A 13,746-nucleotide genomic window follows, 5' to 3' on the forward strand; every position below is an offset into this window, starting at 1 on the left:
TCCTTGTGGGTGTGATGGGACATTAATTGTCCCTACCTCCAGATGTCTCATGGATTGAATGAGCTAAAGTGGGTGCAATGAGGACAGAGCCTGGTGCTGATATAGTCAGCGTCACTGTCACTATCTGGGCACATGTCAGTGTCACAATCACACACCAAGTAAGACCAGCCCAGTGCTGAACCCTCTGTCCACCTGCTTAAAAGTCCCCAAAGTACCCTGGCCAGCTTCCCTTCCTTCTGTGTGTGTAGACACTGCCCGCACCTGGCCCCTGGCCCCAGGTGGGAACCAGCAGGGCTTCTGGCATTAGCACCAACTCCCTCCTTTAGGAAGGTCTGCGCCCTCCAGGCCCCAGTGTCTCTGCAGACATCAGAAGCCATGTCCCTACCCCATCCTAGGGTGAGCCCAGGGAGGCCAGCATGATCAGCAGGCTCAGAATGGACTCTGCCCTGCCCAGGATGGTCTTGTACCCAGGCCTAGGCCCACGAGCAGAGAACGAGCCCACTTCTACCACAGGCCCACAGTGGCCCCCAACAATGTGCCTTTATCCTGCTCAGGCCCCAGAGAACTAGAATCTCTCCAAAAGCCTGACTGGGCCCATATTCATAGCTGGGATTGGCCTTCCCAGACCACTTCCTGCCCTGGGTACCAGGATGGACAACAGAACAAGAGCACAGTCCTGAATCTGCCTACAGGTCATTTCTAAACCACTGGTCCATCCCTGGGCCCAGAGGCTATCCACTGTACCTGGAGGCACTGAATCCACACCTCCTGACCAACCCCTTCCCACAGCCTGCCTGGCCCTGTGTGGTCACAGACAGCAGGCCCTGAAGCCCTGGGCAGGGAGCATCCTCACCCTGAGAACCCACATCCCTAAAGCCTCTGCAGAAAGGTCTTATTCAGAACCCAACCAAGATTTGAGGAGACAACTGTCTCTGTGCTCAGGAGGGATGAGACAGCAGAGTGGCAGCCCACCCACGGGGGACTAAGGTGGACAAGCAAGACCCACTGAGCATGAGGACTGCCAATCAGTGCCCCTCAATCACACAGCAGGAAACTCAGACCTAGAGAGCCTGAGCGGTGGCCAGAGTCACCTGACATTACGAACTCCAGCACATGGACTGGGAGGGCCTTGAGAACACACCAGGCCCCTACATTAGGAGAGGGTACAGGACCAACTCAGGTCCCCAGAAAAGGAGCCTGGTGCCCTGTCCCCTGAAGTCCTCCTCACTCTACTCCATGTGATGTGTGATCGACTCTTAGACACAAAAAGGAGGAGGGCAGCCCAGATGTGAGGCCCCAGGCCTACAGCATCAGCACCACTAGGGAACGTCTTTGGAATGCATATTCTTGGGCCGCACCACAGGCCTACTAAAGCAGAAGTGCTGGGACAGGCGACCACACGGGTAGAGTGTTGAGTGGGCCTGTGGGAAGCTTCACTATCGGCTCAGGCCCCCATCACCTGCAGACCCTGTGCACCTAGGCCACTCTTGCCTACGGAGGCAGGATTTTAAGTCCCTAATGCTGGCCTGATGCCTCAGTCCCTCCTGCTCCCTGCTGTGCTCTTAGAGGGGGTCACAGGCAAGGCCAGGTTGCACCATGGCAGAGAACCTGGGGCAGGCCATGGGTGAGGGTCCTCAACCAAGAGGAGCAGGCCACCTGGTGGGGGTCCTCCATCAAGAGGAAAAGCTGGTCCAGGCAGGTCCTCCTGCAGTGGACGGAGGGCCCAGCTGACACCCTGGCTCCTGCTGGGGCCTAGAGACAGGGCTACCACTTGTCCAGTCTGAGGGAAAGGGCTCAATGTTTAGCAAGTGAGGACACACTTCCCATGGGGACATGGGAAGCTCACTAAGAAAAGTTTTGTTTGCAAAGACAATGTCAGATGCTATGAAAAAAGTTCCCATCTCAATTCTTGCTCAGAAGGACAGGACTCTGGCTCTGCTACAGACAAGCTGCAGGGACCTGAGCAGGTGGTCTCAGATGCTGCCCACTCCCAGCAAAGGTTCAGGCAGGACTGGTCCCCATCTCTGTTTGGCCCCCACAACGGGAAGTATCTAGTCTCTAGGAGTTCAACACAGAGCACCTGGTCATACCATGTGGGACTATGAAACACGCCTGCTGCTGACGGCCAGCCCAGTGCACTTGCACAGCCACTATATGGTCATGACGCCTGGCATGCTCTTCTCACAAACGTCACAGCTACCGTGGGCAAACCGGCAGGCAAAGGCACCTGATGCAAACAAGTTTTCTGAGAACCTGGAAGTTACACCCCATGCTCAAAGCTTCAACCAGAAATTCACAGTGCTCTGGGAAGTACACTTCTAGAATATGTGTTCCTCTGAGAGGTGGCTCAGGCACTCTGGAAAGTGATCTAAGGGGCTGACTTCCCAGATCCCAGCCAGGGACCCTCCTCGCCTGTGGGAACATGATCCAGCAGGAGACATGATCAGAGCACAATCACACAGCTAAGAGCAGGGGTACATGCTTGAACCCCAAATGAGGAGATTCTGCTCACAGGGTCCAGATGCGACACAACAGTGCACAGCCGCATGGTCCACCCACCATGTGGCCCAAGAGCCCTCAGACCAGAATGGGCCAGAGAGCACACAGCCAGCACCATCCCCTGGGACCACAGCCAGCACTGTCCCCTGGGACCAGCCAGACGCCAGCATTTGCACAGGACTGGGCTGAGCCGCATTAGACAACAAACACCCCTAGGGAGATGGGGCCAAGCACCCCAAGGGCTGAAACTTCCTATGGCCTATGTCCTGGTTAGCCCCAGCCTCACCTCCCCAGCTAAAAGATGACCATGGGCTCCCTCCTGGCCTGACTAAGCCCTGCACCTGGGCTCCATCTGTGGGGAAATATAAAGCTGGAAGTCTGGGCTGGGGACAAACACATTCAATAGATCAATGAAGAGAAGGGAGAAATCTTAGAGCTGGGCAGGTGAGGAGGAGGTAGGCGGAGTCAGGAAGGCTGCCTGGAGGAGGTGGCATTGTTACTGGGTCTCGAAGCCCACCAAGGACTTGGGCATAGGAGCTGGGATGACAGGCGTGCCAGATGGAAGGCACAGGCTCAACAAAGGCAGGAAGCTGGTAGGAGAGTGTGGCTGGAGAGAGCTGCCCCCTGGCCCCACCAGGCCTGTGGGAACACACAGGCACAGAGCAAATGGGGTGAGGCACAGCCCAGCCTTCACCTGGCAGGCACTGGGCTGGGCCAGCAGAAATCCCAGAGCTGGCTAAATAGGCCACCAGCTCAAGGGGCCACATATACCCTGACTGGAACTTACCCTGGAGCTGTCCCAGCTACTTCCCACCACCATAACCTCCCAGCACAGCCCTGGGGACTGCTGTTCTTGGAGAAGAGCACCCTGCACCAGATGTAACCTCAGGGGAAATTCCAGGGCAGGTCTTTGGTCCAGACCAGGGAGCAGAGTCCCTATTCCCTCAACCTCTGTCACAGAACTCCTTTCACACTCAGCTCAGGGAAGCCAGTAATTTCCTGGTGCTGTCTCCCCACCGGCTCTGCCCCACACACCCCCTCACCCTGCCTGAGGGCATTGCTGGACCTGCATTCTGGGGAAGGGCTGCCTGTCCCCACCACTACCAAACACCAGGATCAGGACCAGCCTGCTCAGTCAGCATCTGCCATGGAGGTAAGGGGATGGGGGAGGGGTGTGGGAGTGAAGGGAGGGATGAGGCAGGTGAGCAGGTGAGGGATTGAGGGGAGGGATTAGGGGGTGAGAGAAGGGAGGGAAGGGGATGAGGGGAAGGCATGAGGCAGTGGAGGGTGAGAAGAGGGGTGTAGGATGTGGGATAGGTGCACAGAGGGGGTACAGAGAGGGATGAGGAGAGGGCATGAAGCAAGGGGTGGTGAGGAAAGGGGTGTAGGGTGGGGAAGGGGTGAGGGTTACACAGGGGAGGGGTCAGGCATGAGGGAAGGGGTGAGGCGTGCAGGGAGGGTGAAAGGCAAATGAAGGGGTGTGGGGAGGGGAAAGGTGTGGGAAGGGGAACATTGTTACAACCACTACTGACTAGGCAGTACAGAGAATAACAGCAGGGCTGGACACACACTGACACACACATGTGGCACATGCCAGGTCCTGTGCTAAGATATTCTACATATCATTTCATTCCATCTCCCAACAACCCAATTCAGCAGCTCTTGGCACCCCTATTCTTAGAGGAGAAGGAAAACAAGGTTCCAGGAGGTTCCCCCTCTGGTCCACATTCACATAATCACAAGTGACCCCTCCAGGCTGTCCAAGCTCAGCTGTGCAGCCCAGGGTTGCTGCCCACTGCAGTCTGGGCCAAGGGCCCCTCCACCATACCCCGACCTGCTCAACCACAGTGCCACCTGGTGGTGGCTCCCACCCTGTGTTCTCCTCTCCTCTCAATGCCCTGAGTTCAAAATTTCCTTCTGTGGGCAAGCCTTGGGGCTGCCAGCCACTCTGAATAGGGTCCCTGTTCAAGTCCAGGGGCTGACAAAGAGGGCAAGGTCAGCCCCTCTCCTTCTGCCTCTCCTTCTGCATGCCATTGCCTGCTTTAGCAAGAACCTTCCTGGAGCCACTGTATGTTTGTACCTGGGGAGGCCTGAAACCATACCAATACCCCTCAAACATACAGAGGTTGTGGAACTCAAACATCAGACAGACTCAAACTTGAACAAAATGCAGACATGCCCCAGCATGAGATCATACTGATGTGCCTAGAAGCATCCATGTACTCAGGAAACAGCCCCCAGGGGAGGGCTCTGAGCAGATGGCTCCCCAAGTCCAGATCTCTCTGAGCCAGGCTGCCTGCCTGAGCCAGGCGGGTCACCTCCAGGACCAGCCAGCATGATGCCTCCTCCAGCAAGCCTACCCTGACTGACAGCAGGGAGAGGGAGGCCCTACACAGGCCCTGCAGGCCTGTGCCTCTCCTCAGGGGCAGCCACCACCACAGGTGTCCCCTGATAGGCCTCTGCCACCCCCAGCTCTGTGCCCCAGGGAGGGGAGGCTGCTGCATCAGACTTTGGAAAAGAAGCCTGCATGTGTGCCCAGGGGAACACTGTCTTTGGGGGGGTCTCCTCCAGGCCACAGTGGCCTCTTAGGTATAACTGCCAAGCCAAAGTCACAGTAACCATCTGCCCTGACCTGATGACAGAGACCTGACAAGGACACAGCCTCAACCAGTCCTGGCCAAGGCCTCTGCTTGGGCTGCATCGAGCAGGGCTGCATCAGGCAGGGCTGTAGCCACACTTTCCAGTGAGGCTGCCGCGAGGCTCCAATGCTGGTGCTGACAGCCCTCTGCTGACTCGCAAGATGACCACCACAAAGCTCTGGCCGCAATCCCACAGGGATCTAGGGGATGATGGCCTTGGCCTTCCATTCGGAACTGACGAGTTCTCACCAAAGCCTGGGCTAGGAACCCGGAGGACTTCATGCCCGGGGGTTTTGCTGACCTTTGTCCCAGGCCAGCATGGGCAGGGGCCCACTCCAGCCAGGGCAGAGGGGGCCTCCTACCGGATTAGAACTAAGAAAACCTGAATTCAGGTACTCTGTCTCTTCATGAGTTTACCATCTGCCACTTCCAAAAAAGATGTGTAGTGGCTGTGGCCAGGAGCGTGACTGGAGCTGCTGTCCCTCCTCCTGGCCTGGCCAGGAGAGGGGCTCCCACACAGCTGTGGAATATGCTGGAGCATAAGTGTCCTCGCTCCTGTCTTCCCTACCTGTCCCCTGTGCTCACAGGTCTGCCCACTACAGCCCCTCAAAGGGAGCAGAGCTGGCCTTTGCACGATAGTGCAGCCAAAGCCAGCCTGGCCAGTGGCCTGCATGCAGGGGACGCCCGCCCACTCGGCCGGGCAGGCAAGGCTGGGAATGAGCGGGGGCCAGCCAGTATCTACGGGAGGAAGGAAACTACAGAGCAGCCAAAATCAAGAGTGGGGACGGAAGGGACTCAGCCAAGTGAATAGGATGGGGGAGCAACAAAGGGATCAAAACAATATTCCAAGGAAGTAAAAACAAAGAGGGAGATGGGAGAAACAGGAGGGAACGGTAAGCAAGTTCAGGAGGAATACAAAAAGCTGAAAATTAAATTTTCAGGGTTGTGAGGGGCAATCAGGGAAAGAAGAGGGAAGGAGAGAAAAGGCTGAAATAAAACCAAGGGACACAAATGATACCTAGGTATGTCCGAATCAAGAAACTGCCTGCAAAACACAAACAATCACACGGTTAGTGAGGGTGGCAGGGCTAGGCAGCAGGGTAGCAGGGGCAGCGCAGAGGAAAGCCACCGCAGCTGACAGGCGGCTCTGAGCTGGGCAGATGGTAAAGCATGGGGCCCTGGAGCAGAGGGGGTGGGGCGCCAAGCACAGGAGCCTGAGGCCCCTCGGCTGGAGCCAGACCAGAGTCTCCGGAGCCTCAGCACTGTCACATCAGCCTTGATCCAGGAAGAGGAAGGCTGTGGTGATAGATGCTGGCCTGGTCAGCTAAGCCACAGGCAAGTGCTTGCCTAGGGCTGCCAGCAGGGAGAGTCCTCACGACTTCTGGGGAAGGGCAGGGGCTACCAGCAGGGCCAGGAGCCAAGCGAGGGCCAGAGCAATGGTGGGCAGGGTCTGCAGGCCACCTATAGACAGGACTTCCTCTGTTCCTAGGCCCAGGGCCTTGACCCCAGGCACAAAGCTGCTCTAGGACTGGCCTCATGTCTCACAGTGCCCCAGGGTGTAGGACTGCAGCCCCTTCAGCAGTGGGTTCTTGAGCCCCAAAGAGCAGGCGAACCTGCCTGAGGTCTAGCCATGAACTGCTATCTGCTATCTCCCAGGTCACCTTTGACCTGAGCCCCACAGCAGCCAGGCTGGCCAGTGTGTGCAGGAAGACGCTAGAATACCAGTCTCAGTGCAGGGAGGCAGCAGGTATGAGAATAACTGGTCACCTAGCCTGTTTCTTCCCTTTCTATTCCTTTTCTGGGACCACCTGGGCAAAGGAGAGGTCAGAAGTCAGGGGCATAAGGTCATTTCCCAGGCTCCAAAAGATGGTTCATAGGGCAGACCATCTGGCCTGGCCTACACCCACCCCCTGGAGTCCAAGTCCCCACTGCCCAGGCCCAGTAGCCCAACCCCTTTGGGCAGCAGCTGCAGGAAGGCACCAGGCCTTCACTGTGCCCACTGGGGAGTGTGTGCATGGGGACTAGGGAAGCAGGGCCAGATGTACCCTGTGAGCCCCATCCACCTCACCTTCCCTTCTCCCAGAGGTGGCCCTCAGCTGCTTTCCACAGCACCACCTCCCAGGGCAGGGTAGGGACCAAAGCCACATCCACCCCATGCAGGCCTCTGCCCCCACCCCCACTGCTTACCGCAGAGCTCACCACACCTGCTGCCCCGTGCCACTCTGGCCCTGCCCCAGCTGCCCCTAGAAGCGCCCACATCACTGTAGTGCTGGGGGGCAATCCCACAGCCCACGCTCAGACTCCCCATGAAGAAACTGAGCTCTGTCTAGTCCCGAGAGTGGGACTAGAGTAGAGATGACTCCCCCTGGAACCGTCCCTCCCTACGACCCCTGACCCTCCCTGCCCTCTCCAAGTACACCCAGCCCTCAAAGACATTTTTCCTACAAACAGCCACTAGTGAGCCAGGGCCACACCTGCAGCCCCTAAGGATCAGATCGTGGCTCATATGTAATGGGCTGGGTCAAGCCCTCAGGAAACATCCAGGCTGGGCCTACAGCACCTGCCTTGTCACCCAAATCCCTGGAAAGCAGCATCTCAGAGGCTGTCAAGAACACAGATGACCCACCCAGCAGGGTGCCTTCAGCAGTCCTGAGCTGCCTGCCCAACCATCCTCAGTGCAACCCCCCTCATGTCCTATCCACCCCAGCAGATCCTAGCAGGGCTGCCAAGGATGTCCCCAGGTTGTGGAACACCACTGTCCAGGCCAAGAGGATCTTGACGACCACCACAGAGCTTGGAAAGGAGCAGCCCAGCAATAAGGGCCATGTGCCAAGCAGTACGTGTGGGCACACCTCCAGCCAGGCTGCTGGACTGCCACCCCAGGACCCAACAGGGGCCCAGACGCGCCCATAGCAGCCTGGTCCTTGAAAGTACGTGTCCACTCATCTATCCACCACCTGCCCCGGAACTCCTGAGGATAGGACCCAGCCCATCCTCCAGCTGCCCTGCTGGACCCTCTGCTGGGACAGGGACACATGGGCAGGTGGATGCCTGACCAGCAAAGGAGAAGCACAGAGAAGTAAGCCAAGGGGATGTGGAGCCCACCAGACCCCCTTGCCGGGCCAGTTTCTTCAAGTGTCAGAGAAGAGAGTCAAGAGAGCTTTGAGGCTGGACTCCATGCAGCTGCAGCAGCTGAGGGCCTGGCAGTCTGGGAACAACCCAGAGTGTTGTCCCCCGCCCCGCCCAGGGACTCACCGGTCATCCTGAGCTGGGTGGATGTATCCAGAAGAGAGGATGTTGAGAGACAAGATGTTAGGGTCAATCAGGGACTCATCTGTCTCTGGAGTGTTTCGGATGCGACCTATAGGAGAGGCAATGAGTAGGCCGTGTGTCACTTCCCAGGAGGGCACGTGGGACACCAGCCTCACTGGCAGCCTCAGCCTGGGTGGGGGTCACGTCAGCAAACCTGCTCCCCACAAAGCAGGAGAGTGGTAGAAAGTGGTGCCGGGGAGGCCCCTGCAGGTGAGCAGCTCCAGTCCTGCCCTTGCTGCAGTCTAAGTCTGCCTCTGGGCCACAGCTACGACCACCCACTACCTGCAATGGGCAAGTTCAATTGCAGCCAAGAGAGAACAGGTCTTCCTAACTGCTGGAAAAGGAAGCGTGGGATAGAAAAAGACAACATTCCAGCATTTTTTTTTTTCTGTGAGACAGAGCCTCAAGCTGTTGCCCTGGGTAGAGTGCCATGGCGTCACAGTTCACAGCAACCTCCAGCTCCTGGGCTCAAGCAATTCTCCTGCCTCCACCTCCCAAGTAGCTGGGACTACAGGCGCCTGCCACAACACCTGGCTATTTTTTGGTTGCAGCCGCCATTGTTGTCTGGCGGGCCCAGGTTGGATTTGAACCCACCAGCTCAGGTGTATGTGGCTGGTGCCTTAGCCCCTTGAGCCACACGAGCCCCAGCATCTTTTTATAATGATGATAGTAATAGAGAGAAAGAAGAAAAGAAAGAAAGAAAAGAATGAAGGGAGGGGAGGAAAGGACAAAACTTAAAATGCAGGGTTTGGGGATGGTGACCTGTCAGTCTGCAAAGGAGGCAAGAACCATTACGAGGCAAGAATCTTCCCTAATTTCTTGGCATGGTAGTGCCATTCTGGTCATTCAAAGGAGTAAACAAACATGTGTACATTTTATTTCTTAAGCCAGGAAGGAATGACCAGGCCTTCGCTTGTCACCACACTGAGACAAAACCAAATTCAAGACACGAGGGCTTTGTGGGGGCGAGTGCATGCTGGGCCCACTCTGCCCCATTTCTGGAAACCTGACATGTGAGCTTGTGGCGTTGCAGTGTTTAGGCTTGGGAGGAAGGGGGTTGGGAATCCCAGCAAAGCACCCTTTCTCCATCCAAGGCCCTCCAGGTCCTCATAGGAGGCAGTACCCATGTGGGCCAGTGCTTCATAGAGCTCTCTGCCTGCCCAGAGTCTGACCAGGCACCCAGCCTACAGAACCTCACCCATGAGCCCCTAGTCCTGCCCTTCTGTCGCCCATGGCTCCAGTCTCTCCCGGCCCTGGAGCCTACCCACCCACCACTCATGGATGCCTGAGGTCTCTCCTGGACCCTCACACCTTTTGCTGATACCCTCTCTACAGCACCATCCACCCCACAGGGCCTAAAAGCCCCACGGCCCTCCAGGGAGGGGCACTGGGCTCAGAGTTCTAGTGGGAGCAGAAGAGAGGTCAGCTGTTTCCCAGAAAATGATGACATTGCTTCCCAAACTGAGTCCAAGCATAGGTCTGGTTGGCTACAAGCCCAGAGAGGTAGAACTCAAGCCTCTCAAGCTACTGAGGGGCCTGAGTGTTCATCCCAGTATCACCCCAAATCCATTTAAGTAGCCCCTCTTGCCCCTGACATAAACAGACACTCTTGTCAGCACTTCCAGAAAGGCAGGCAGGGTTAAAAGAAGGTGGGATCATGGGAACAAGTGCAGATCAGAACAAGACAGCCTGAACAAGAGTGGATGGAGCCCAGACAGCGAGCAGGTGGCCTCCACCATGCAGACCCCCTTCCATCCCACATGTGGCACTGCCTACAAGCGTCCTTGCCCCTGTGGTGTGACAAGTTCCATAGCCAGGTGTGCACTTTTGCCCTTAAACTGATGCCCTGTTTTCAGCCTTGCCCTAAATGACATCTGCAGGTGGGTTTGTGTGCTTAATCTGCAACTTTTCTGACTAGTGTTAAATTAGACACAGAACTTGTAAAATAATAGCATTTGTTTTCATGTGCCAGACCTCCTTGCCTACCGTCCTGCCCTGCAGGATGCAGGGTGATGGGCTAGGCAAGACCCAGGAAGCCGCCCTGGTACAGCTAGAGCTACCCCACCAGCTGCCGCAGCGCCAGGGCTGGCTGGCACTTCTACAGCAATACTACTGCTCCAGGGTGGGGTAAAGGGTCTCATGCCCACTGCACTCACAAATGAACAGTTATCTGAGTCCTGCACGAAACTAGGAAGACAAATTCTTCACAACTTAGCAGAGCAACATCTAATAGACCAAGGAGCTCCCCATATGAAGTCACAGGAGGGAGGCCTGAGGTCCTTGCTCATGGCTGTGGGCTGAACTGTGCTCCCCATAGGATCTGGTGAAGCCCTAACCCCAGTGTCTCAGCGTGTGACCTTATTTGCACAGAGGTCTCATGATGCCATACTGGAGTAAGGGTGGGCCCTGACCCACATGCCTGATGTCCTGGCAGCCAGGTGAAAGTGGAGTAAAGTGTCCACAAGCCAGGAACACCAGCGACACCACCCCAAGCCAGAAGAGGCAATGAAGTGATCTCCACAGGTCTGGGAGAGCAGAGCACCCCTCCATTCAGACCTCTGGCCTCCTCTGCTTTTTCAAACCACTAGGTTATATTTTGCTATGACAGACCTAGAACTCCAGTCCATGGTTTAAATAGGAATTTGTGAATCATCACCAGGGCCCAAGCTGCTCCTTTTGGGTGAGGGACTGAAGCACAGAGAAGTTTTCTGACTTAGCTAGGGCCACACAGGAACCTGACTCTTGGCCCTGAGTCCTGGCTCTCTCAGCAGCCCAGTCACCCGCCTCGCTCACCCACGACCAGCTCGCGCACTTCCTTCCAGCGAATATGGCTGCCAGTCTCATGCAGCAGTGTCACGGTTATCCGTCTCTGGATGCCCTGCAGGCACCAGGAAAGAGAGCATAACCAGATGGCTCAGGGCCACATCTGTGGGGAGGGGTACACGGGGGGGGCGGTTCACACCTGGTGGAGGAGGAAGGTCCCCATGCACGGCATGCCCCCACGGTGGTCCACCACTGCAGGGATGTAACTGGAAGAGAGACCCATGTGAGGTGTGAGGTGTGAGGTGCTGGCCACCCCTCCCCCCTGCACACAGGCCCTAGTTCAGAGAGGACAGGAGCAAAACAGGAACAAAACCAGCCACTCTCTCTGGTGAAGATCAGGTGGCTCAGTCCTTGGACTGGGGTCCTTGGGCACAGAGGCCCACCACGGACCACCTCACTATCTCCCTCCAGCCCCACCCACCATACTGGGAAGGTGTCTCCTGAGGACACTCACTCTGGGCTGGATCTGTTACCACCCCCAACGGTGCCCCTACTTTCCTCATCCCTACGGATCAGCAAGCCACAGCCAGCCACCTGGGTGCAGCTGGCACAGGACCCTTTGCTCCAGCCTGGGCCAGAAGCAGTCTGTTCAGGCCCCACCCCGGCCCTCGGCCAGCTGCTCCTGGCCCTTGCTAGCTCCACCCCAACCACACCCAAGCTCCCACCTGCTACCGAGAGTACCAGGCAAGCCCCCATCCACTGGCCTCTCCGGCCCCCCAGTGTTTTCTGAAATGTCCCTTGATCTCTGTCTAACAGCCACATCACCAACTCTGGCCTTGACCACTAAACCACACTCAGCACCCTCAGGGGCCACCAGTCCATGTGCCTGTCTGTCTAGGGCCCTGTGTCAGCTCTTTCAGAACAGAGGCTTTACTAATTTCATTCCCCAGCAGCCGGATGAGGCCTGGTCCAGGGGGTGTTCATTGAACACCTGCTGAGAGGATGACTCTAGGTGCTGATGACCCACAGGGCAGGTCAGCACCTTGACCTACCCCACTCCCCTGGGGACCCCAACTCAGCCCCAGGGACCTCCCATCCCCAGGGACCCTTGCCCAGTTCCAGAGCCTCCCCAGGAACCCAAGCCCAGCCCCAGAGCCCTTCTCTCACCAGGGTCAGCCCAGCCCTAGGGCCCTCTCTCATTCCCAGGGACCCTGGCCCAGCTCCAGAGCCCTTTCAGGGTCCCTCTCCTCTCTGCCTCTCCTCTGGGGACCCCAGCCGTGCACCAGCACTTACTCGCCATTGGCCTCCAGCTCACAGATTTCGAAGTAGACCAGGAGGTCATACTTGCAGTGGCAGGGTCCTGGAGAGGGCCGTGTCAGTGTGCTGAGCTTGGTGGCAGGCACTGTGGGGACAGAAGGAGGGCATGCAGTGACAGGAGACCTGGCCCATCATGTGCTGAGGATATGCTCAGGAAGGAGGCCATGGGGACCGGGCTCAAGGCAGTCAGGCCACCTCCCCCTCCCCACAAGAAGCAACCTCACACCCCACCCCTGCCCAGGATGTGACCAGTCCGGGCACTGTCAGGTCTCAGCACTTTGCACTGGACTCTATCCTTGCCCCAGGTGGGAGGAGCACATGGCCATACACACCTGGGCACAGCCCAAGAAGAGACCCATGACTGAGACCCAGAGAACCAGCAGGGCAGCAGACACCCTTGCTCAAAAGCCCCATGACTGCACAGGGCCCCTCCGCCATGCTGCCAGGCCTGTCACCAGCACCACACTTTTACCACAGCACACTGCACCAGGCCAAGCACATCACAGCAGCAGCTACACCCTGCCCAACAGGCTCTGCCTCTCAGCTCCCAACAGCCCTCCACTGTGGCAGCTCCAGTCTCTGTCCACCAGTGCACCCCTCACCCACCTCTGTCCACTGCCCCCTCTGGGACCTGTCACAGAGGCCTCTCCTCTATAAAAGCCTTCATGGCTGCTCTATACCTGCAAATCTAAGAGTCTCTCTGCAGGCTGTGGGGAAACTAAACAACACAGGACACACATATGGCCAACCAGGAAGCCTACACAGGCCCAAGGGACTTGGTCAGCAGGAGCTGGGATGTCTACACCCTACCCCCAGTGTGCTCAGCCCACAAAACTTCACTGTAAGGGGGTTCTGAGCACTGGAGCTGAATGCAGAGCCGGTGCCAGAGGCCTGTTCCAGACGGCCACCAGGTCACATGTGCAGACCCAGCACCCATCCTCTCCCTGCCAGCTGCAGACGCAGCTCCTCACGCAGGCTCCTGCCTGCCCACTAGGGCATCAGGGCCCTCACTTCTAGGTGACTTTCCAGGCCCTGAAGGGCTTCAACCACACTGTCTGGCCTCCACCATGGCTCTTTGAACTTTCCCTGACCACATCCCTGGGCTTTGGCTTTTGTCTTGCAGAGAACAAATTCTATGACTTCTCATAACTAAAATCCAATTCATGGCTCAGTGCCCATAGCACAGTGGTTACAGTGCCACCCACATACACTGAGG

General features: G+C 57.2%; 1 protein-coding gene across 1 annotated transcript in view; it reads right to left on the minus strand.

Annotated features, from left to right (window-relative positions):
* Positions 1-13,746, minus strand: part of KIF1A (kinesin family member 1A) — a 70,057-nt gene that overhangs the window by 9,820 nt on the left and 46,491 nt on the right. Inside the window, exons 34-37 of the mRNA XM_003798281.2 lie at positions 12,507-12,615; positions 11,413-11,479; positions 11,244-11,328; positions 8,394-8,499 (exon numbers count right to left, since the gene is read on the minus strand). Of these exons, the coding sequence (XP_003798329.1) occupies positions 8,394-8,499; positions 11,244-11,328; positions 11,413-11,479; positions 12,507-12,615 (367 nt within the window). The remainder of the gene's footprint in view (positions 1-8,393; positions 8,500-11,243; positions 11,329-11,412; positions 11,480-12,506; positions 12,616-13,746) is intronic.

Source organism: Otolemur garnettii, unplaced genomic scaffold, assembly GCF_000181295.1.
Source record: "Otolemur garnettii isolate 467f Iridium unplaced genomic scaffold, OtoGar3 scaffold00133, whole genome shotgun sequence".
Classification (NCBI taxonomy): Eukaryota; Metazoa; Chordata; class Mammalia; order Primates; family Galagidae; genus Otolemur; species Otolemur garnettii.